Raw genomic sequence first — 25,377 nt, 5'->3', positions numbered from 1 at the left:
CAAGTTATTGACCAGGTCTTCCCATGTACTTTTGGGCTGATTCCTGATGTTTCTCAGAATCCTTAGCCCACGAGGCGAGATCTTGCATGGATCGAGAAAAATTGATCATCTTGTGTTTCTTCCATTTTCTAATAATTGTGCCAACAGATGCTTGCCTATTGTACTGTAGCCCATCCCAGCCTTATGAGGGTCTACACTTTTGTCCCTGGTGTCTTGGACAGCTCTTTGGTCTTGGCCATGGTAGAGAGGTTTGAGTGTGAGCGATTCTTGTGAGAGACAAAATCATATTTTTAGATTCTGTCTCTCACAGGTGAAGTGTACCTATGATACAATTTACCACACCGGAAGCACGTCACTAGTCCCGCACATTGGCGCCCATATGACATGAACACGGGGCGCTGATGGATTGGCGTGACAACCCAGGGCCTGCAGGAGACCCCTGTGGTTATCATTGATCATTTTAGCTACACATAGGAGGGCTGAAGACTGGCTACGTGTAGACCAGGCGATTGGATGATTACAGCTTCAATCTCCCATATATTAAATAATATTTAAAAATATAACAGTGCAAATCACCCCTCTTTTGACCTATTCAAACTAAAACAATTAAAAAAAAATAATACAAATATTTGGTATCACCGTGTTCAGAAACACCCATTCTATCAAAATATAAAAATAATTAATTTGATCGGTAAACAGTGTTACAAGAAAAATAATCAAAACGCCAGAATTAATTTTTTTTGGTAGCTGCAAAAAAATACAAATGGTATCTATAAAAGCATCAGCTTGGCATGCAAAAATAAGCCCCAGCTATCAAAAAATGTATACGTTACAGGTCTCGGAAAATGGCATTTTTTTGGCTGCAAACTTTGGATTTTTTTTGACTACTTAAATAAAATAAAAAACGATACGTGTTTAGTTTCTCCAAACTCATAAAGACCTGGAGAATCATAATGGCAGGTCAGTTTTAGAATTTAGTGAACATGGTTAAAAGAAAAAAAAACTATTGCGGCATTGCACTTGTTTTTTTGCAACTTCACCTCACTTTTTCTAGTACAAAACATGGTAAAACTAATGATGTTATTCAAAAGCACAAAAAACAAGCCCTCATGTGGCTATATTGACTAAAAATAAAAAAGTTATGGCTCTGGGAGGACAGGGAGCAAAAAATGGAAAACCCCAAGGTCTTGAAGGGGCTAAGCTCTTCCAAATTTTGGACAATTTATATTGAAATTAAAGATGGCTGTCCCGTCCAAATCGATAAGTCTGCAGTGAGACTGTGCCCACTGCCCAAGAATATGCATAAGTGCTAGAAACCGGCGAATCTCCGCAGCTCACAGTGCATATCCTGGGGGAATTCATAAGTCTGCAGTCACACAGTATGAATGCAGACATATTGATTTGGATCGGACAACTCCCTTTAAAGCTATAAGGGATTGAAATATATATGGGCAAGAGATAAAGAACAGGAGCTTGTCAACATATGCTGCAACCTTACGAATTGTTATTCTAACTGTAAGTCCAACTATATTGGACAAAGTGTTAAAAAATAGCAACACACTTTTAAGGTTTTGTTATTCAAAAATAATAAAATTAGCTTTACTTTTTGGCAGATGACTGTACTAGAAGCTCAGAGAGGCATGAGGCGTTGGATTATAAAGTCTATAAACTGGATATCGTGCAAGCTGCACATGAAGAACATACCAATATTCCTGATATACCCTCATCTTCTAATTCATCACACAATAAACAAAATAAACTTCAATATAGGGGTATAAAACATCAAATGTCTTATACAAGTGTGAAACGATTTTCATGTTCAGAATGTGGAAAATGTTTTAAAAAGAAATCAGATCTTGTTAAACATCAGAGAATTCACACCGGTGAAAAGCCATATTCTTGTTCAGAATGTGGGAAATGTTTTAACCAGAAAGCACATCTTGTTCTACATCAGAGAATTCACACAGGGGAGAAGCCATATTCATGTCAAGAATGTGGGAAACGTTTTGCAAATCAATCAAATCTTGGTATACATGAGAGAAGTCACACACGGGAGAAAGGATTTTCATGTTTAGAATGTGGGAAATATTGTAACCGAAAATCAGATCTTGTTAGACATCAGAGAATTCACACGGGTGAGAAGCCATATTCATGTTCAGAATGTGGAAAATGTTTTAAAACTAAATCAAATCTTGTTAGACATCAGAGAAGTCACACAGGTTGGAAGAAATATTCATGCCCAGAAAGTTGTAAACATCTTACAAATCAATCAAATCTTGTGAGAAATCGCACCCAGGAGAAAGCATTTGCATGTTTGGAATGTGGGAAATATTATAACCAGAAATCAGATCTTGTTAGACATCAGAGAATTCACACTGGTGAGAAGCTACATTTGTGTTCAGAATGTGGAAAATATTTTATCCAGAAGTCAGATCTTGTTATACATCAGAGAATTCACACAGGTGAGAAGCCATATTCATGTTCACAATGTGGGAAATATTTTAACAGAAAATCTAATCTTGTTAGTCATCAGAGAATTCACACAAGGTAAAAGCCATATCCGTGTTCTGAATGTGGGAAATGTTTTACCTTCAAATGAAGTCGTCAAGGACATAAAAAAGTGCATCTAATTTATTAAATGTATGCAATTACCAATAAACATTTTTAAAGCAAACATACTGTAATTCAGAGAACTTATGTACAATGGGTGATAAGTCTGCAAATTTCTATGACATTTTCTGGTTTTAAAAAACTGAAATTTCAATAGGTGATAATTACATAAAACATTGTTCATGGACCCATTTCCATAGACAGTAGTGAAGGCCATGAATTGCTGCTCTGCCAGACTGATAATGGAGAAATAGGAGAAGCGAAGATGATTTAGTGTCCAGTTGGCCATTGATATACATGAAATAATTTCCTGTTGCAGAGGTGTCTGTTGCTATCTGGCCAAAGGTACTGCTTAAACTGACGTTGAAATTGGACTTAGAATTTCGATGCAGATCTTATTCTCTTGAGGTCACTCCTCCCAGACTAGTCTCAGTAGATTCCTTGACTGTTGGAGTCTACAATGCATTCTTAAAAGATCTTTCTAGAATTAGACTGGATTTCTTCAGGTATATTACCCTTCTGAGATATTGTAGTATACTCAATACCAACTTGTTGCCTTGAAGAGCAGTTAGGATCACTACCATCATCCAGTCAACAAAGTATAAAATCAGGCAGAACACAAATGGTTACTTCGAGATGTCAAAAAGTAGGACATAAAACTGTATGTATGTCCTGCTTTTCTGCCTTACTTTCCTCACCTCGGTCCACTAGACTCTCTTGTGCTCCACGTCGGGCTTTGCAGATGGCCCAGTGTGATCTCATGTGAGCATCTGCCTGGACCTATATAAGGTTCCCCAAGAAAGATTTCAACGTTGGCTGACACTGGCTTGCGCTCCACATCTTGACCTGTTCAGCTGCTGTTTGCACATCTTCCCCCTGCTTGTCTGAAGTCTCCTGTACATCGTCCAACCGCTAGCATGGTCTCCTGCACGTCATCCACCTGCCAGCGATTTCCAGAATCCCGCCTGCTTGCCTGCAGTCTCCTGGACGTCTCCCACCTGACAGCTGTTTCCAGCATCTCATCTGCTTGCCTGTGGGCTTTTCGATGTCTCATACCTGCACACTGTGCTGGAGGAAACTTCTGGGTTTGAAATTACTGAAGCTAATAGCCTCAGTGAGACGTATCTCCCCTCCAGCACTTTGCCAGTTACTTTGTCACATATTCCTCCCCTCTGCCCAAAGTCAGGGGTTTTGGCATCTTCACTCACTACGCAGAGAAATCAGGATAAGGCACCTGTGTTACTATGAAGTATGGGTGCCGCAGCACTCGGACAACGTGATGATCCGGCGGCTATGGAATAAGGTGGCCAAAGGGATGTGGGATTGCTGGGACAACGCCCCGACTCGGGTCCGAAATGCATTTTGTAAGTATTGCACTGCGGTGTGCTGCAGCAGTGACCTTGGCCGTGATCACACAACTGTAATGAGAGAAACTCCTGAGAGTTTCTGTCATCACACACAGTTGTGTGATCACGGTCAAAAGTGCATTGTGTAACCATTATTTATATTTTTTAACAGTGCTCAAAGTCAAAACACGTTGGCGTTCAATGAAGGATTGCTTCAACAAGGACCTTCGTCAAGAGAGCTGGTTTCCTAGTGGTTCCGGAGTAAGGCTCTGCAAATACAAGTATCACCGCATCCTTGCATTTTTGAGACCGGTCCTTGCCCAGAGAACGTAAATATTGTTTGTGGTGTAATGGGTTGTGTTGGATTGCCTAATCTGTATTTTTCTATTCCACAGGAGTTGGCGCTTTACTATTGTAAATGTTTGGTAGTAATGTTTTTTTCTTCTTTTTTCACAGGACATGGAGCAGCACTCTTGACCCTGGTTCTGGAGCGGTCCTTCATCAAACAGCCACGGACCCATCCCAGCCTTCCAGCAGTGCTGCAGCAAGTGGGCCTGCCACACAGACTGGAGAACAGGAAGCTGGTCCATCAGGTGTTCCCCTGTCCCAGTACTCTGCCTTTGCCACTTTTTTTTGGGGCTCTTCAGGGCAGCGGCAGAGGGCCTCGGACAGGTCACTCATGCCCGAGTTTTTGCACTTGAGCTCGTTCTTTCATGATGGACTCAAGGCGATGGGTGACCGAATGGATAGTGCCATAAACAATATGAATACATGTATCCAGGAAGTCACCAAAAGTCTTGACCAAGTGAAAGCCGACTTCCAGAGGCCAGCACATCATTTTTTCAATCAAATTGAACAGTGCATGTCAGAACACCTTGCTCCTGATCTCCAGCTTAGTGTCATGCAGGCTTGCAATACTGCTTACGTGCAGGCTATGCAGCAGTGTCGGTATTTTCAGCAGACAGTGGCGGCATATTCACCTGTGCCAACACTGTCACGCTTGACCTCAATGCCGAGCTCTGCTGCATACCACTGCACGGCCACCTCCATTCCAAGCACTGCCGGACACCACGCCGAGCGCTGTTGGACAGCCCACCACCATGACAACTGCTGCTCCTGCTTGGACCTCCTCCACCATGCAGCAGCAGGACCCTAGCATGGCCTTACGCACCACAACCATGCAACAGCAGCAGGACCCTGGCATGGCCTTCCCCACCACCATGCAGCAGCAGGACCCTGGCATGGCCTTCCAACCTCCAACCGCAATCATGCAGCAGCAGTGGCACACGGACCCTGACAGGTCGGCCACTATGACCAGGCCGCAAGAAATGAGCCCACTGAGGCTCCCCTGACCACAGCGCTGATCCCAAAAAGGGAAAAAGAAACAGCGGACTATCTCAATTCCTCCCCCCTCACCTCCCAATGTGTCTGTAATGTCAGGTTTGTCTCACTCTTACAGTGGTGTCCTCTCATACGTCAAGCCCCATCCCCGAACTCCCAGATCCCACTACGTTGATGCCCCTTCTCCTGCCACCCCTGCGTCGTCCACACTTAGCCAGGCCTCACAGCTACACACCCCTCAGTTCCGTCTCTCTACCCCAAGCAGGCGCAGTTATTTTTTTTTTACTTGGTTTATAAATAATGTTTTTTGCCCCCAATAATGTTTGGTTATTTGTGTATTTCGCCACCGGCAACACACACCGTGCGCCTAATAAAACACTTCGCCGCACACTATATTTTTTTGCCAAATCATAGCTCCAGTAGTTATTAAGTACAAGACTGCAGCTGTGTGTGTTTGGTATAGAGCTATGAGGTGGCAAAAAATAAATATAACTTGTATGTTCTCCATAATCTCTTCAGTCTGATTAATGTGTCACTGACTGAAGAGAAAATGGCGGTAATACAAAACAGAACTGTACTAAAAAGGTCATGTGTCATAAATAGTGAGTTCATGATGCACAAAACTCTGCGTCATGAACTCATTACTTATGACACCTGACCTGGTGAGTAGAGAACTGCCTTGTATAACCTCCATTTTTTCTTCAGTGTGCGTAATCTATTTCACACAAACCTAAGAGACGATTTAGGTCATACAAGGCATATCTATACTCAGCTGGACAGGTGTCAGAAATAGTGAATTCATGAGGCTGTTATTCGTGCATTATGAATTCATTATTTATGACACCTGACTTGATGAGTGTAGATCTGCTTTGTATTATACCTCCATCGTATCTTCAGTCTACGTCCAATAGATACTGCAGAACAGAATCAGGACGTAATGACGTCAACTACCTTTCCACTAACAACATAAGTGGTTTTTAGAGGAAATATATAGGAGACTCGGTGAAGATATCAATACGCGAATTTTATTAACAAAAAATATCATTAACATTTAAAACATAACTGGTACAGACCCAAACCCAACAGGAAATTTTACACAATATTGTCTTGCCATGCCACATGTCCTATCTGAATCAAAATAGGCAGCAAATTGGTCCCGCATGTGGCCAACTTCAACAGTAGACCTCAGCGGGTGATGCTGGTAATCTGGCAATGGGTTTGCAACTGGTTCATCCAGTTCAATGTTGGGTCGCTCCTTAGCAATTATGCAATTGTGGAGAACCACACAGGCTTTGACCACCTCATCGACTGTCTCCATTTTTAGATTAATGGCTGTCGCAAGAATATGCCATTTTGAGACTAGAATCCCAAAGGTACACTCTACTGTTCTTTGGGCCCTGGTCAGTCTGTAGTTATAAATCCTTTTAGTGTGGTTCAAATCCCGACTGGAATATGGCTTCAGTAGGTTTTCACACATCTGAAAGGCCTCATCCCCAACCATAACAAATGTGCCTTAAGTGTTGGGGAGAGGTCGTGGCAGTGGAAAATTAAAATTTCTTCTATACACACGTCGGCCCATATCCGAGTTCTTGAAAGTCTGAGTCATTCCTACGGCCAAAAGCTCCAATGTCCACAGCAATGAAGCTACAGTCCGCACCTGCTATTGCCATGAGCACAACTGAAAAATATTTTTTGTAGTTGAAGTACTCCGATACAGTTCTGGCGGGTTTGATAATGCGTATGTGCTTTCCATCCACGGCTCCCAAACAGTTGGGGAAATCACACACACTCCAGAATTTTTCAGCAATTTCAATCCACATGTCCTCCGTGGGTAGGGGTATAAACTCATCCCGGAGAACATTCCACAAAGCCCGGCAGGTAGCCACAACTATTCCAGACAAGGTGGAAATTCCAAGCCGGTACTGAAAGTGGAGGGATGATAAGCTCTCTCCAGTTGCCAGAAATCTGAAATTGAAATAAAAAAATAAAATTACAATCAATTCCATTTATGGTGGTGCTTATGCGGCACCCCAGGGTCCTGGTCGTCGCAGTAGTATTGCTTTCCTCTCGGGGAGAGATACTGCGTTTGGAGGCAAAGAAGGATAACTGCATCCAGGTATCACAAACATGCAACACATTTCACACTCCAGGCCACCAGGGGGAACGCTTGATCCTATTTATTAGGTCATTCCCCTCATAGGTAAAACTGGTCGCCTGTAGGGAAAGTTAGTTAGTTGCTCAGTTAGTTAGTTGCTCAGTTAGTTAGTTGGTCCCTGACAGGGGTGGGATCCTGTCAGTAAACGAAGGAGAAAGTGTAACAACCCTGAGGAAATCACCCTGGATTTTTATAAAGGATTTTGATAAGACCATGGCATATTTTGATGAACTATCAAAACTAAAAACAGCAGAAAAAACCATGAAAAAATATATAGGAAATGTGCGATAATTTGTACTTTTTATGACTGTTGACCTGGATGAGGAAACCAAAATCCATGCAAATTCTTTTTTAGAGGGATTAAAAAAAATTGAACAGGAACTCAATGAGAAAAAACCTAAAAGCCTGAAAAGGGGGTAAGTATTGGATAGTAATTGCTTTGTATTTTCTGCAAAATATCAAAGTATTCATACTGACGAGGGCCAACAGCCCGAAACACCGTGTCTGAGAATTGAGATACTGATTTGGCTTTTATCCTAAAGGTACCGTTACACTAAACGACTTACCAATGATCAAGACCAGCGATACGGCCTGGCCGTGATCGTTGGTAAGTCCTTGTGTGGTCGCTGGGGAGCTGTCACACAGACAGCTCTCTCCAGCGACCAACGATCAGGGGAACGACTTCAGCATCGTTGAAACTGTCTTCAACGATGCCGAAGTCCCCGGGTAACCAGTGATACATCGGGTTACTAAGTGCAGGGCCGCGCTTAGTAACCCGATATTTACCCTGGTTACCATTGTAAAAGTACAAAAAAACAAACACTACATACTTACATTCTGATGTCTGTCACGTCCCCCGCAGTCATCAACTAATTACTGACACTGACAAGGATCTCGTTGGATACTACCTCATGGCACTCCTCATTTTAAGACACAGGCGTAGACCATCGGTACCAAAGAATTTAACAGTAAGCTCCTTACAGTTATCATGCTATTCACAGATATGTCGCTGGCTCATATATAATGTGTTTTCTTTGGATCATAGGTAAAGGAATGGCTGCAGGAAGGAAGGAAGCAGGTAGAAGACAATGATGGACAATCATTCATAGCTGTTTAACCAGGACATGATGTCATTATAATGGACGAGGAGGAGGAGCAGGTAAGTGGTAGAAATCCTGGGAGAAACATGAAGAGTATATATTTCAGTGTTTATATAGAACAATCAAATCCATAATCCAAGGTTTCACCAACAGCTTTTTAGCATATATTTTGAAAAGATACGGCCAACACTTGAGAAAGCACAATCAACCACCATGCAGCAGTTTTTTTCTTTCCCTGACTGGCCAAGAAGTAAAAAATCCCACAAAGACATAAGGTACCGTCACACAACGATATCGTTATCAATATCGTTGCTTTTTGTGACGTAGCAACGATATCGTTACCGAAATCGTTATGCGTGACAGCGACCAACGATCAGGCCCCTGCTGGGAGATCGTTGGTCGCTGGGGAATGATGAGCACTTTATTTTGTCGCTGGATCTCCCGCTGACATAGCTGAATCGGCGTGTGTGACGCCGATTCAGCGATGTCTTGTGTGACAGCTCTCCAGCGACCAAATAGCGACGCTGCAGCAATCGGCATCGTTGTCTATATCGCTGCAGCGTCACTTAATGTGACGGTACCTCTAGAGCGCTTCCATAACAAGTAAGTGGAAAGGGGCCTTATCTTTGTAGATCAGACAAAAGGGGAGTGTGGGGGGGGGGGGAACACTACTATGATGGCCATAGAAACCAATCTTTAATTGCTCAGGTAAAGTTAAAGTTGCTCTGTGCTCCAGGCAACTTTTTATTTTCAGTTGTATGTACAGATTTTCAATATAGTCTTAGGCACCCTTTAAAAACAGACAATTGCTCAAAGAGTGTTTGGCAGATCTGCGAGTGCAGCAAAATTGTGGACAATCAGTGCCAGGTTTGTGGCCATGTACAGATGGAACGATAAGTTCACGATTTCACTGCAACCAGAGATCTGCTGAACAATCTTTGAACAGTTATCTCTGCATGTAAATGGGCCTTTACCCATACTAACCATGTCTCTCTTCTCAGGTTCAACCTGCCCCTTGTAACATGGAAGATGGCAATGTCTGCTTATGAGCGTTGGGCAGATGAGATGCCAAAGGACACTAGATCAAGCACGGATAACTATGTATATTATGGGGAACGTAAGCCCCAACTTTTCACCTCAGATTTGGTTGAGGGAATGAAAAAAATTGATGGAAATGAAAGAAAATGAGGAAGGAGAAACATCCGGGTAAGAGTAATATCCAAATACTTAAACAGCCCCACCAACTACCTTCCATAGTATCAGATTTCAGCAATGACTGTATGAGTTCAATGGTCTTGTTCATTCCAGTGATACCCCTGACGTATTATCCACCATACTCATTCTGAAAATACACCATATGCTAATGTCAAGAGAGGCATTCAAATAGGTCAATCAATCATAAGAGTCCTTGAAAAAACCCTTTAATTTAACTTACCTCTCATTTTCACTTCACAGAAATGTCGCCAAGAGGGTGAGGACCAGCAGTGAAGATCCAAGCAGAGAGAACCAAAGTAACGAGGGAGAGAGCAGCAGCGAGGAACGTGAGGGTCCACGCCATTTCTTGTACCAGAGGCTGACGGACATGTACTCTATATAAACATATAACCCAGACCCATTACCACAAACTAGGGATGGGTAAACACTCGACTAAGTCACTGAAACATACTGATTCACTAAGCAGATGACAAGCCGCACGATGAACCAAAGAGTGTTTTGTAAAAAGTTATAACTTTATTAACACCAAACAATACAAACAATAAAACAATGCCTCAAAACCATATAAGTAAATAGTGTTACTAGGAGACAGGCGTGAGTAAAATTCTCATAGTTACGAGAAAGCACCAGGTAACAAATACATTCATAGGTCCATAAAGTTGCATACTAGAGCATGCTGAGAAAATGCCTTTAGTAGATTTTCATATAGGAATCTCAGTATTCAATATAAGTATAGTATAACACCCTTGGGTGGGTAGGTGATGACCACTTCAATTAGTTAGAATACAAGAAATCATAATTCTAATTGCTGCCACAGCCACTATATCTATTTATTTTAAACATTAGTACTACACAGAATGATATACGCCCCCAGGAGGAAGCTGTCGCGAAACGCGCGTCGGGGTTTGGCGGACAGTGGCGTGCCATGTGCGGCTGGTATCGGGAGCACCTTACGATTCAGGTAACATGTATATTTATGGGTTTCTATTCACTTTGTGTATTAGACACATACAGTAGCATGTGGACAATTGTCTTTACACTGGTTGAGCTTGCTGCAGACTAAAAAATCTTTTCGGCTTTATACCATTCCCATGTATACGTGTAGGCATTAGCTACTTGGAATGCATTTGCAGGTATAATCATTGTGTGTTGCTGGTATCGTAGTACTATATATATATATATATATAGGGTCCGGACAAGGGTTGTGTTTACTGCTTTTTGTACCAAGTACGGACATAGATATCATTTATTGTGCTAGCAAATTATGGCAGCAGTGATTTGTATCTGCTTCATAAAGTGACTGATCGGTATTGAGATGATTGGATTAATTCCATAGAATATTCCTGCAGGTTATATTGGTTAAACAGAAATTGTTTGAATATTCATTCTGTGTAGTACTAATGTTTAAAATAAATATAGTGGCTGTGGCAGCAATTAGAATTATGATTTCTTGTATTCTAACGAATTGAAGTGGTCATCACCTACCCACCCAAGGGTGTTATACTATACTTATATTGAATACTGAGATTCCTATATGAAAATCTACTAAAGGCATTTTCTCAGCATGCTCTAGTATGCAACTTTATGGACCTATGAATGTATTTGTTACCTGGTGCTTTCTCGTAACTATGAGAATTTTACTCACGCCTGTCTCCTAGTAACACTATTTACTTATATGGTTTTGAGGCATTGTTTTATTGTTTGGTGTTAATAAAGTTATAACTTTTTACAAAACACTCTTTGGTTCATCGTGCGGCTTGTCATCTGCTTAGTGAATCAGTATGTTTCAGGGACATGTACTCTGTAGGAATCAATACTACACCACCATCAATAAATCAATGTAAAGAAGTAAACCTGAAACATGCAAAGTTTCTGCAAAATAAATGGATCGGTGTTCAGAGAAGATTAAGAGCAGAAGATGCTGCTAGTATGTTTAAGGTTTTTTTTCCCTTTCTTTTCATTTCCAATCTATGTGCAGTAGCTGCCTCTGTTCCAGGCCTATGCTTACAGAAATGGGGGATAGATAGAGATGGGCTACACAATGACTTTGATTAGGGAACATGATAGGAAGCTTTGAACAAATATGTTTTGAGGGAGAACATACATATATTTCAGGACAGTAGACATATATATCAGGATGGTGGGGGGGGGGGTCATGTACAAGGATGAGGGACACAAACTGATTACTAGATGGTGGCCCGATTCTAACGCATCGGGTATTCTAGAATATGCATGTCCACGCAGTATATTGCCCAGCCACGTAGTATATTGCCCAGCCACGTAGTATATTGCCCAGCCACGTATGTCACCGGTTAAAAAATAAACACTCACCTTCCGATCCGAGGGCCCCTTGTAGTTCGGTCAGCTGTGCGAGGCACAGGCGGCAGCTTCCGTTCCCAGCCTGCTCGCGCAGGGCCTATGATGACGTCGCGGTCACATGACCGTGACGTCACGGCAGGTCCTTCTGCCAAACTATCTGTGCCAACGGAACGGAAGTATCGCGCGGAGCAGGAAAGGCGGCGTAGGCGAGTATGTAATCGTTTTTTATTTTTTTTTTAACATTAGATGTTTTTACTATTGGCACTACATAGGCAGCGTCAATAGTAAAAAACTTGGTCACAGGGTTAATAGCAGCGGTAACGGAGTGCGTTACCCGCAGCATAACGCGGTCCGTTACCGCGGGCATTAACCCTGTGTGAGCGGAGGGGTGTATGCGGGCGCTGGGCAGTCAGTGCGGGGAGTAAGGAGCGGCCATTTTCTTCCGGACTCTGCGCGTCGCTGATTGGTCACGGCAGCCATGACAGGCAGCTGCCGAGACCAATCAGCGAACGAATAACCGTGACAGGACAGACAGATGGAACTGACCCTTAGACAATTATGTATATAGATAAGATAGCCACTGGCATTAGAAGACAGGCCCCATTTAACATTAAAAATTTTTTTTCTCTTTTCCTTCACCAAATTTGGGGTGCATCTTCTAAAGCAAAAACAAAAAACACGGTATATTTGCTGCTCATTCTAATTTTTTATTTCATATTTAGAATCTTTCAGGAAACCCCCCAGCACAAAACTACTGTCATACTACGTGAAGGAACAGGGATGGAAAACAAATATACCAACCATACAAGAAGTGGTACATGCTTGTAAACCCCAAATGCAAAGGAGAAAGGACCTTACAGAGGAGATAAAAGAGCTTGTGAGGACACAAAAATGGAATGGACTAGTTATAACAGAGGACATCAAAAAAGGTGGGCACACCGTAAAGACCAGCCATGTTTTTAAAAAAGAAGGTGGTGTGTGATTATCACGGAGAAACTATGGACTCTACAGAAGGGGAAGCATTGCAGAGATCACTGACAGGAATGTCGTACATGTACTTTTTTTTTTTTACACATAAAGGACATAAAATGTGCATTAATGCAAACAAAGCACCCTGTGATTGCCACGCTGATATCCCGTCCACTTTTGGACGGATGATAAACCATTCGAGGAAGATTCACAATATCATGCCGAAGGTTCAGGATTATGGAGGAGAGACCCCAACAATTCTCTTTTATGCCGAGAGAGATCTGAAGCCAGGGACAGAACTCTTTTTTGATTATGGAGTCCGAAGAAACGATTTTGGAGAAGGGGCGGATTGTTCATGGCTTGACACGTAATATTGTACATGGGCTCCATTCATCCATCTGATCCACTGTTTGTGTGTATATACTTAATATATTAGTATTATCTGTGGGTAAAGAAAGTTATATTATTGTTATTTTTTTCTATAATAAAGCTGTTATTTTACTGTTTAAGTGTGTGTACTAGCACTTAGATACAAGAAAGATATATCTCTTCATCGGGCATAGAATAATTCATGTCCATGGTGCTGTGACCCCATACTCTGCTTACCTCACCCTGCAGGGACCACCAGTCTCCCCACCGTGCCCCCCACAGCTGACCCCATACACTCTGCTTACCTCACCCTGCAGGGACCACCAGTCTCCCCACTGTGCCCCCCACAGCTGACCCCATATACTCTGCTTACCTCACCCTGCAGGGACCCCCTGTACCCCCACCGTGCCCCCCACAGCTGACCCCATATACTCTGCTCACCTCACCCTGCAGGGACCACCTGTCTCCCCACCGTGCCCCCCACAGCTGACCCCATACACTCTGCTCACCTCACCCTGCAGGGACCCCCTGTCTCCCCACCGTGCCCCCCACAGCTGACCCCATACACTCTGCTTACCTCACCCTGCAGGGACCACCAGTCTCCCCACCGTGCCCCCCACAGCTGACCCCATATACTCTGCTCACCTCACCCTGCAGGGACCCCCTGTCCCCCCACCGTGCCCCCCACAGCTGACCCCATACACTCTGCTCACCTCACCCTGCAGGGACCCCCTGTCTCCCCACCGTGCCCCCCACAGCTGACCCCATACACTCTGCTCACCTCACCCTGCAGGGACCCCCTGTCTCCCCACCGTGACACCCACAGCTGACCCCATATACTCTGCTCACCTCACCCTGCAGGGACCCCGTGTCTCCCCGTGCCCCCCACTGCTGACCCCATATACTCTGCTCACCTCACCCTGCAGGGACCACCTGTCTCCCCACCGTGACACCCACAGCTGACCCCATATACTCTGCTCACCTCACCCTGCAGGGACCCCCTGTCTCCCCACCGTCCACCCACAGCTGAGCCCATATACTCTGCTCACCTCACCCTGCAGGGACCCCCTGTCTCCCCACCATCCACCCACAGCTGACCCCATACACTCTGCTCACCTCACCCTGCAGGGACCCCCTGTCTCCCCACCGTGGCCCCCACAGCTGACCCCATATACTCTGCTCACCTCACGCTGCAGGGACCACCTGTCTCCCCACCGTGCCCCCCACAGCTGACCCCATACACTCTGCTCACCTCACCCTGCAGGGACCCCCTGTCTCCCCACCGTCCACCCACAGCTGACCCCATACACTCTGCTCACCTCACCCTGCAGGGACCCCCTGTCTCCCCACCGTCCACCCACAGCTGACCCCATACACTCTGCTCACCTCACCCTGCAGGGACCCCCTGTCTCCCCACCGTCCACCCACAGCTGACCCCATATACTCTGCTCACCTCACCCTGCAGGGACCCCCTGTCTCCCCACCGTCCACCCACAGCTGACCCCATACACTCTGCTCACCTCACCCTGCAGGGACCCCCTGTCTCCCCACCGTCCACCCACAGCTGACCCCATACACTGCTCACCTCACCCTGCAGGGACCCCGTCTCCCCACCGTGACACCCACAGCTGACCCCATATACTCTGCTCACCTCACGCTGCAGGGACCCCCTGTCTCCCCACCGTGCCCCCCACAGCTGACCCCATACACTCTGCTCACCTCACCCTGCAGGGACCCCGTCTCCCCACCGTCCACCCACAGCTGACCCCATATACTCTGCTCACCTCACCCTGCAGGGACCCCCTGTCTCCCCACCGTGCCCCCCACAGCTGACCCCATACACTCTGCTCACCTCACCCTGCAGGGACCCCCTGTCTCCCCACCGTGACACCCACAGCTGACCCCATATACTCTGCTCACCTCACCCTGCAGGGACCCCCTGTCTCCCCGTGCCCTCCACTGCTGACCCCATATACTCTGCTCACCTCACCCTGCAGGGACCACCTGTCTCCCCACCGTGACACCCACAGCTGACCCCATACACTGTCCTCACCTCACCCTGCAGGTACCCCGTCTCCCCGTGACACCCACAGCTGACCCCATATACTCTGCTCACCTCACCCTGCAGGGACCCCCTGTCTCCCCGTGACACCCACAGCTGACCCCATATACTCTGCTCACCTCACCTTGCAGGGACCCCCTGTCTCCCCGTGACACCCACAGCTGACCCCATATACTCTGCTCACCTCACCCTGCAGGGACCCCCTGTCTCCCCACCGTGCCCCCCCACAGCTGACCCCATATACTCTGCTCACCTCACCCTGCAGGGACCCCCTGTCTCCCCGTGACACCCACAGCTGACCCCATATACTCTGCTCACCTCACCCTGCAGGGACCCCCTGTCTCCCCGTGACACCCACAGCTGACCCCATATACTCTGCTCACCTCACCCTGCAGGGACCCCCTGTCTCCCCGTGACACCCACAGCTGACCCCATATACTCTGCTCACCTCACCCTGCAGGGACCCCCTGTCTCCCCACCGTGCCCCCCACAGCTGACCCCATATACTCTGCTCACCTCACCCTGCAGGGACCCCCTGTCTCCCCACCGTCCACCCACAGCTGACCCCATACACTCTGCTCACCTCACCCTGCAGGGACCCCCTGTCTCCCCACCGTGCCCCCCACAGCTGACCCCATATACTCTGCTCACCTCACCCTGCAGGGACCCCCTGTCTCCCCACCGTGCCCCCCACAGCTGACCCCATATACTCTGCTCACCTCACCCTGCAGGGACCCCCTGTCTCCCCACCGTCCACCCACAGCTGACCCCATACACTCTGCTCACCTCACCCTGCAGGGACCCCCTGTCTCCCCACCGTCCACCCACAGCTGACCCCATACACTCTGCTCACCTCACGCTGCAGGGACCCCCTGTCTCCCCACCGTGCCCCCCACAGCTGACCCCATATACTCTGCTCACCTCACGCTGCAGGGACCCCCTGTCTCCCCACCGTGCCCCCCACAGCTGACCCCATACACTCTGCTCACCTCACCCTGCAGGGACCCCGTCTCCCCACCGTGACACCCACAGCTGACCCCATATACTCTGCTCATCTCACCCTGCAGGGACCCCGTCTCCCCACCGTTCACCCACAGCTGACCCCATATACTCTGCTCACCTCACCCTGCAGGGACCCCCTGTCTCCCCACCGTGCCCCCCACAGCTGACCCCATATACTCTGCTCATCTCACCCTGCAGGGACCCCCTGTCTCCCCACCGTGACACCCACAGCTGACCCCATATACTCTGCTCATCTCACCCTGCAGGGACCCCGTCTCCCCACCGTTCACCCACAGCTGACCCCATATACTCTGCTCACCTCACCCTGCAGGGACCCCCTGTCTCCCCACCGTGCCCCCCACAGCTGACCCCATATACTCTGCTCATCTCACCCTGCAGGGACCCCGTCTCCTCACCGTTCACCCACAGCTGACCCCATATACTCTGCTCACCTCACCCTGCAGGGACCCCCTGTCTCCCCACCGTGCCCCCCACAGCTGACCCCATATACTCTGCTCATCTCACCCTGCAGGGACCCCCTGTCTCCCCACCGTGCCCCCCACAGCTGACCCCATATACTCTGCTCACCTCACCCTGCAGGGACCCCCTGTCCCCCCACCGTGCCCCCCACAGCTGACCCCATACACTCTGCTCACCTCACCCTGCAGGGACCCCCTGTCTCCCCACCGTGCCCCCCACAGCTGACCCCATACACTCTGCTCACCTCACCCTGCAGGGACCCCCTGTCTCCCCACCGTGACACCCACAGCTGACCCCATATACTCTGCTCACCTCACCCTGCAGGGACCCCGTGTCTCCCCGTGCCCCCCACTGCTGACCCCATATACTCTGCTCACCTCACCCTGCAGGGACCACCTGTCTCCCCACCGTGACACCCACAGCTGACCCCATATACTCTGCTCACCTCACCCTGCAGGGACCCCCTGTCTCCCCACCGTCCACCCACAGCTGAGCCCATATACTCTGCTCACCTCACCCTGCAGGGACCCCCTGTCTCCCCACCATCCACCCACAGCTGACCCCATACACTCTGCTCACCTCACCCTGCAGGGACCCCCTGTCTCCCCACCGTCCACCCACAGCTGACCCCATATACTCTGCTCACCTCACCCTGCAGGGACCCCCTGTCTCCCCACCGTGGCCCCCACAGCTGACCCCATATACTCTGCTCACCTCACGCTGCAGGGACCCCCTGTCTCCCCACCGTGCCCCCCACAGCTGACCCCATACACTCTGCTCACCTCACCCTGCAGGGACCCCCTGTCTCCCCACCGTCCACCCACAGCTGACCCCATACACTCTGCTCACCTCACCCTGCAGGGACCCCGTCTCCCCACCGTGCCCCCCACAGCTGACCCCATACACTCTGCTCACCTCACCCTGCAGGGACCCCCTGTCTCCCCACCGTCCACCCACAGCTGACCCCATACACTCTGCTCACCTCACCCTGCAGGGACCCCCTGTCTCCCCACCGTCCACCCACAGCTGACCCCATACACTCTGCTCACCTCACCCTGCAGGGACCCCCTGTCTCCCCACCGTCCACCCACAGCTGACCCCATATACTCTGCTCACCTCACCCTGCAGGGACCCCCTGTCTCCCCACCGTGACACCCACAGCTGACCCCATATATTCTGCTCACCTCACCCTGCAGGGACCCCCTGTCTCCCCACCGTCCACCCACAGCTGACCCCATACACTCTGCTCACCTCACCCTGCAGGGACCCCCTGTCTCCCCACCGTCCACCCACAGCTGACCCCATACACTGCTCACCTCACCCTGCAGGGACCCCGTCTCCCCACCGTGACACCCACAGCTGACCCCATATACTCTGCTCACCTCACGCTGCAGGGACCCCCTGTCTCCCCACCGTCCACCCACAGCTGACCCCATATACTCTGCTCACCTCACCCTGCAGGGACCCCCTGTCTCCCCACCGTGCCCCCCACAGCTGACCCCATACACTCTGCTCACCTCACCCTGCAGGGACCCCCTGTCTCCCCACCGTGCCCCCCACAGCTGACCCCATACACTCTGCTCACCTCACCCTGCAGGGACCCCGTCTCCCCACCGTCCACCCACAGCTGACCCCATATACTCTGCTCACCTCACCCTGCAGGGACCCCCTGTCTCCCCACCGTGCCCCCCACAGCTGACCCCATACACTCTGCTCACCTCACCCTGCAGGGACCCCCTGTCTCCCCACCGTGACACCCACAGCTGACCCCATATACTCTGCTCACCTCACCCTGCAGGGACCCCCTGTCTCCCCGTGCCCTCCACTGCTGACCCCATATACTCTGCTCACCTCACCCTGCAGGGACCACCTGTCTCCCCACCGTGACACCCACAGCTGACCCCATACACTGTCCTCACCTCACCCTGCAGGTACCCCGTCTCCCCGTGACACCCACAGCTGACCCCATATACTCTGCTCACCTCACCCTGCAGGGACCCCCTGTCTCCCCGTGACACCCACAGCTGACCCCATATACTCTGCTCACCTCACCTTGCAGGGACCCCCTGTCTCCCCGTGACACCCACAGCTGACCCCATATACTCTGCTCACCTCACCCTGCAGGGACCCCCTGTCTCCCCGTGACACCCACAGCTGACCCCATATACTCTGCTCACCTCACCCTGCAGGGACCCCCTGTCTCCCCACCGTGCCCCCCACAGCTGACCCCATATACTCTGCTCACCTCACCCTGCAGGGACCCCCTGTCTCCCCACCGTCCACCCACAGCTGACCCCATACACTCTGCTCACCTCACCCTGCAGGGACCCCCTGTCTCCCCACCGTGCCCCCCACAGCTGACCCCATATACTCTGCTCACCTCACCCTGCAGGGACCCCCTGTCTCCCCACCGTGCCCCCCACAGCTGACCCCATATACTCTGCTCACCTCACCCTGCAGGGACCCCCTGTCTCCCCACCGTCCACCCACAGCTGAGCCCATATACTCTGCTCACCTCCCCCTGCAGGGACCCCCTGTCTCCCCACCGTGCCCCCCACAGCTGACCCCATATACTCTGCTCACCTCACCCTGCAGGGACCCCCTGTCTCCCCACCGTGCCCCCCACAGCTGACCCCATATACTCTGCTCACCTCACGCTGCAGGGACCCCCTGTCTCCCCACCGTGCCCCCCACAGCTGACCCCATACACTCTGCTCACCTCACCCTGCAGGGACCCCGTCTCCCCACCGTGCCCCCCACAGCTGACCCCATATACTCTGCTCATCTCACCCTGCAGGGACCCCCTGTCTCCCCACCGTGACACCCACAGCTGACCCCATATACTCTGCTCATCTCACCCTGCAGGGACCCCGTCTCCCCACCGTGCCCCCCACAGCTGACCCCATATACTCTGCTCACCTCACCCTGCAGGGACCCCGTCTCCCCACCGTTCACCCACAGCTGACCCCATATACTCTGCTCATCTCACCCTGCAGGGACCCCCTGTCTCCCCACCGTGACACCCACAGCTGACCCCATATACTCTGCTCACCTCACCCTGCAGGGACCCCCTGTCTCCCCGTGCCCTCCACTGCTGACCCCATATACTCTGCTCACCTCACCCTGCAGGGACCACCTGTCTCCCCACCGTGACACCCACAGCTGACCCCATACACTGTCCTCACCTCACCCTGCAGGTACCCCGTCTCCCCGTGACACCCACAGCTGACCCCATATACTCTGCTCACCTCACCCTGCAGGGACCCCCTGTCTCCCCGTGACACCCACAGCTGACCCCATATACTCTGCTCACCTCACCTTGCAGGGACCCCCTGTCTCCCCGTGACACCCACAGCTGACCCCATATACTCTGCTCACCTCACCCTGCAGGGACCCCCTGTCTCCCCGTGACACCCACAGCTGACCCCATATACTCTGCTCACCTCACCCTGCAGGGACCCCCTGTCTCCCCACCGTGCCCCCCACAGCTGACCCCATATACTCTGCTCACCTCACGCTGCAGGGACCCCCTGTCTCCCCACCGTGCCCCCCACAGCTGACCCCATACACTCTGCTCACCTCACCCTGCAGGGACCCCGTCTCCCCACCGTGCCCCCCACAGCTGACCCCATATACTCTGCTCATCTCACCCTGCAGGGACCCCGTCTCCTCACCGTTCACCCACAGCTGACCCCATATACTCTGCTCACCTCACCCTGCAGGGACCCCCTGTCTCCCCACCGTGCCCCCCACAGCTGACCCCATATACTCTGCTCATCTCACCCTGCAGGGACCCCCTGTCTCCCCACCGTGCCCCCCACAGCTGACCCCATATACTCTGCTCATCTCACCCTGCAGGGACCCCCTGTCTCCCCACCGTGCCCCCCACAGCTGACCCCATATACTCTGCTCATCTCACCCTGCAGGGACCCCGTCTCCTCACCGTTCACCCACAGCTGACCCCATATACTCTGCTCACCTCACCCTGCAGGGACCCCCTGTCTCCCCACCGTGCCCCCCACAGCTGACCCCATATACTCTGCTCATCTCACCCTGCAGGGACCCCCTGTCTCCCCACCGTGCCCCCCACAGCTGACCCCATATACTCTGCTCATCTCACCCTGCAGGGACCCCCTGTCTCCCCACCGTGCCCCCCACAGCTGACCCCATATACTCTGCTCATCTCACCCTGCAGGGACCCCCTGTCTCCCCACCGTGCCCCCCACAGCTGACCCCATATACTCTGCTCACCTCACGCTGCAGGGACCCCCTGTCCCCACCGTGCCCCCCACAGCTGACCCCATATACTCTGCTCATCTCACCGTGCAGGGACCCCCTGTCTCCCCACCGTGCCCCCCACAGCTGACCCCATACACTCTGCTCATCTCACCCTGCAGGGACCCCCTGTCTCCCCACCGTGCCCCCCACAGCTGACCCCATATACTCTGCTCATCTCACCCTGCAGGGACCCCCTGTCTCCCCACTGTGCCCCCCACAGCTGACCCCATACAGTAGGCATGTAGTGGTGGGCACATACCGGCCATGGTCCCTGCAGTCAGACCAGGAGAGCAGGGGGCGGCTCGGAGACACACAGGTCACACAGAGAGCCCGGCCCAGGGAGCCCGGCCCGCCCTGCACTGCTCCAAGCAGCCAGGAAGAGAATCTGTGGCTCTCTGAGCTTCCCGCCTCACAGAGCTGACCCCGCCCACCGGCCAGCCAGTACCGCCCCTCCCCCACCACTGACCGATCTGCAGCACAAGCCAGGGAGATAGAGGCTCCAGAGACAGAGCGCTGACCCCGCCCACCCACTGTAGAGGATGGGGATGATAGGCTCCTGACACCGCCCCTCCCCTGCCACTGTCCAATGCCAGAGAACACAGCCACCCGACACTGACGTCACTGGCCCCGCCCCCCGGACCGCACACACCACAGCTGGTGGATGATTAAGGGGCAATTATCTATAAATTGTCCTCAGTCAGTTGTGGAGAAACATTGAAGCGAGGGGATCCAGGACTGGCTGAGGAGCACTGGAAAGTATGTACCGTTAGCGTTTGTTATTTATATGGGCACTAGATGGTGGCCCGATTCTAATGCATCGGGTATTCTAGAATATGCATGGCCACGTAGTATATTGCCTTAAAAAAATAAACATATACTCACCTATAGCCCGTTGAATTCCTGCTATACTCATCCTCTGCCGCCTTTCACGCTCCTGTCCACGTTTCCGGGATCGCACCATTGCAAGCGCCAGCGTGCGGTCCCGTCCCAGGGCTGGTGTAGTGGTGGAGCAGGACCTATGATGACGTCACGGCAGGTCCTTGTCCCACACCAGCCCTGGGACGGGAGCGGAACCTGCCGCTTGCAATGGAGCCGTCCTGGGAGCATCCAGAAGAGCGGGAAAGACGGCGGAGGGTGAGTATAGCAGGTTTTTTGGTTTTTTTTAAATTATTTTTAACCTGATATATTTTTACTATTGATTCTGCATAGGCAGCATCAATAGTAAATAGTTGGGGACACTCAGGGTTAATAGCAGCGGTGACTGAGTGCGTTACACCGCGGGCCGTTACCGCTGCCATTAACCCTGTGTGAGCGGTGGGGATTACGGAGCGGGCGGCGGGCAGTGAGTGCAGGGGAGTAGGGGAGGGACTAATCGGACTGTGCCCATCGCTGATTGGTCGCAGCAGCCATGACAGGCAGCTGCCGAGACCAATCAGCGAACGAATAACCGTGACTGAAAGACAGACAGACGGAAGTGACCCTTAGACAACTATGTATATAGATTGGATGTCATTCTCCAGCACTACGTGTGCTATTTATATGAGCAGTGGACGGCATTCTCCAGCACCATGTGTACTATTGGTGTGGGCACTGTATGGCATTTTCCAGCACTACGTGTGCCATTTATATGAGCATTGGAAGGCATTCTCCAGCACTGAGATATTTATATGAGCATTGGACAGCATTCTCCAGCACCATGGGTGACTCCAGAACTGGCTAACGAGCATCGATGGTCTGTTCCGTTAGCCAGTTGTAGAGAAACATTGAAGAGTGGAGACTCAAGAACTGGATAACGAATATCTAAAAAAAATGTCCTATTAGCCAGTTAAGGTATGTTCCATTGTGATATATAGTATGTAATATTAAGTAGGATATATATCTATATATATATATATCCCGTTAACACTAACGAGGAACAGTTTGAGAAGGCTCCATTCATTTTTCCCATAGGAACCACATATGGTCCGGATATCCCCACACCTTCCTGGACACTCGCACACTCAAATGGTAAGGTTTTCAATGTTTTTTTCCGTTAAATTATCCTGTAGGATGTGTAGGTACTCTTCTACCGAACTGGGTTGCAGCGGGCGCCTACGCAATTGTGTGCATTCGCCGCAACCTCCTTATGAGCATGTTTTCAGTGGCCTTGCGTTGATTCATGCTCCTTTTCTCTCTACAGCCTGTTTTAAAGCTTATCAGAGGGTTTCGGGTGCAGAAGTATACATTTTCGTTTTTGTTTTTTTTGTGGCGCCAAAATACACTTCGCTGAGTTGGAGAACGGACAGCTATATGTGACTGTCCGCTGCCAATTAGAGTTGCTTTACGGTTTAAAAAAATGTAAACTTGTATGTATGTAATGTTAAGAAGGTCACATATATACAGTATGTCCCGTTAACACTAAAGAGGAACAGTTTGAGAAGGCTCCATTCATTTTTTCCCATAGGGACCATATATGTCCGGGATTCCCCCACGTTTCGGGACACGGTAAGGTTTTCAATGTTTTTTTTTTTCCATTAAGTCACCCTGTAGGATGTGTAGGTACTCTTCTACAGAACTGTGGGTTGCAGCGGGCGCCTATGCAATTGTGTGCGTTCGGCACAACCTCCTTATGAGCATGTTTTCAATAGCATTGCGTTGATTCATGCTCCTTTTCTTTCTACAGCCTGTTTTAAAGCTTATTAGAGGGTTTTGGGTGCAAAAGCATACATTTTCGTTTTTTTTTTTTTTGTGGCGCCAAAATATGCTTCGCTGAGTTGGATAACGGACACCTATAGGTGACTGTCCGCTGCCAATTAGAGTTGCTTTACAGTGTAAAAAACGTAAATTTAATTTACGTTTAGCCGGGGGAGGATGAATGGGCGCGCCTTCCGCACCATGGAGACTCCGACTGGCTAACCAATATCTCTAAAGTGTGCTCCGTTAGCCAGTTGTAGAGAAACATTGAAAACTATGGCATTCTCCAGCACTACGTGTACTATTTATATTGGATGGCATTCTCCAGCACTACGTGTACTATTTATATGGGAATTGGATGGCATTCTCCAGCACTGTGTACTATTTATATTGGAATTGGATGGCATTCTCCAGCACTACGTGTACTATTTATATGGGAATTGGATGGCATTCTCCAGCACTGTGTACTATTTATATTGGAATTGGATGGCATTCTCCAGCACTGTGTACTATTTATATTGGAATTGGATGGCATTCTCCAGCACTACGTGTACTATTTATATGGGAATTGGATGGCATTCTCCAGCACTGTGTACTATTTATATTGGAATTGGATGGCATTCTCCAGCACTGCTTTTTATATGGGCAGTGGTTGGCATTCTCCAGCACTGTACTATTGGTGTGGGCACTGGATGGCATCCAGCACTGTACTATTTATATGGGCATTGGATGGCATTCTCCAGGACTGTGTGCTATTTATGTGGGCAGTGGTTGTCATTCTCCAGCACTATATGAGCTATTTATGAGCAGTGAACGGCATTCTCCAGCACTGTGCTATTTACATGGGCAGTGGATGGCATTCTCCAGCACTACGTGTACTACTTATATGGGCAGTGGATGGCATTCTCCATTTGTCCTTTTTTTTTTTTTTTTTTTTTTAGATACTGTTTAGCAGTATGTAGACATTGTATGACATCACTGAGAAGAGTGTTCTCTATGCAACTGACCAGAACGTTACTGATGTCACCGCTCTTCAGAGTCACCAGCTCTCGTGCTGCGCAGCGGAACCAAAAGTGGCTGTAGGCAAAGTTTATGGAGCATCAGAATGAGGTCCACAGCCTTTGGTCATCTCAATCCCTTCGTTATCTACGAGATCCGGTTATGTAGGTACAGTAGCGGCTTTTCTTGGTACTGCAACTAAAAGCCATAAATAGGACTGAGCTGTAATGCTACATACAGCTGTAATTATATGTTATAGTCGTGTTACACTCCCCTCACTTCTTGTAACCTACAAGTGTACAAAGATATTATACAGTCACCATGTGACAAGTGGGCGTGTACCTTCAAATGCCAGGGCTGAATTTTAGTCCCAGTCCGGCCCTGCTGTCCATTCATAATGAGCATGGACAAGATAAAGATCCCCAACCAGTGGCGCAGCTTGAAACTCATGGGCCCAGA

The 25,377-nt window shown here is 49.9% G+C and overlaps 1 protein-coding gene and 1 long non-coding RNA gene across 2 annotated transcripts in view; both read left to right on the top strand.

Moving 5' to 3' along the window:
* Positions 1 to 25,377, top strand: part of LOC138666865 (zinc finger protein 208-like) — a 110,306-nt gene that overhangs the window by 61,302 nt on the left and 23,627 nt on the right. The window contains 1 exon segment of the mRNA XM_069755046.1: positions 1,614 to 2,549. Coding sequence (XP_069611147.1) covers positions 1,614 to 2,549 — 936 coding nt within the window.
* LOC138666099 (uncharacterized) lies at positions 9,619 to 12,941 on the top strand. The gene is made up of 3 exons (XR_011318556.1): positions 9,619 to 9,758; positions 10,008 to 10,093; positions 12,809 to 12,941. It is a non-coding gene; the product is annotated as an uncharacterized lncRNA (long non-coding RNA).

Source organism: Ranitomeya imitator, chromosome 2, assembly GCF_032444005.1.
Source record: "Ranitomeya imitator isolate aRanImi1 chromosome 2, aRanImi1.pri, whole genome shotgun sequence".
In the NCBI taxonomy this organism is placed as follows: domain Eukaryota; kingdom Metazoa; phylum Chordata; class Amphibia; order Anura; family Dendrobatidae; genus Ranitomeya; species Ranitomeya imitator.
This window is presented reverse-complemented; position numbering and strand designations above follow the sequence as displayed.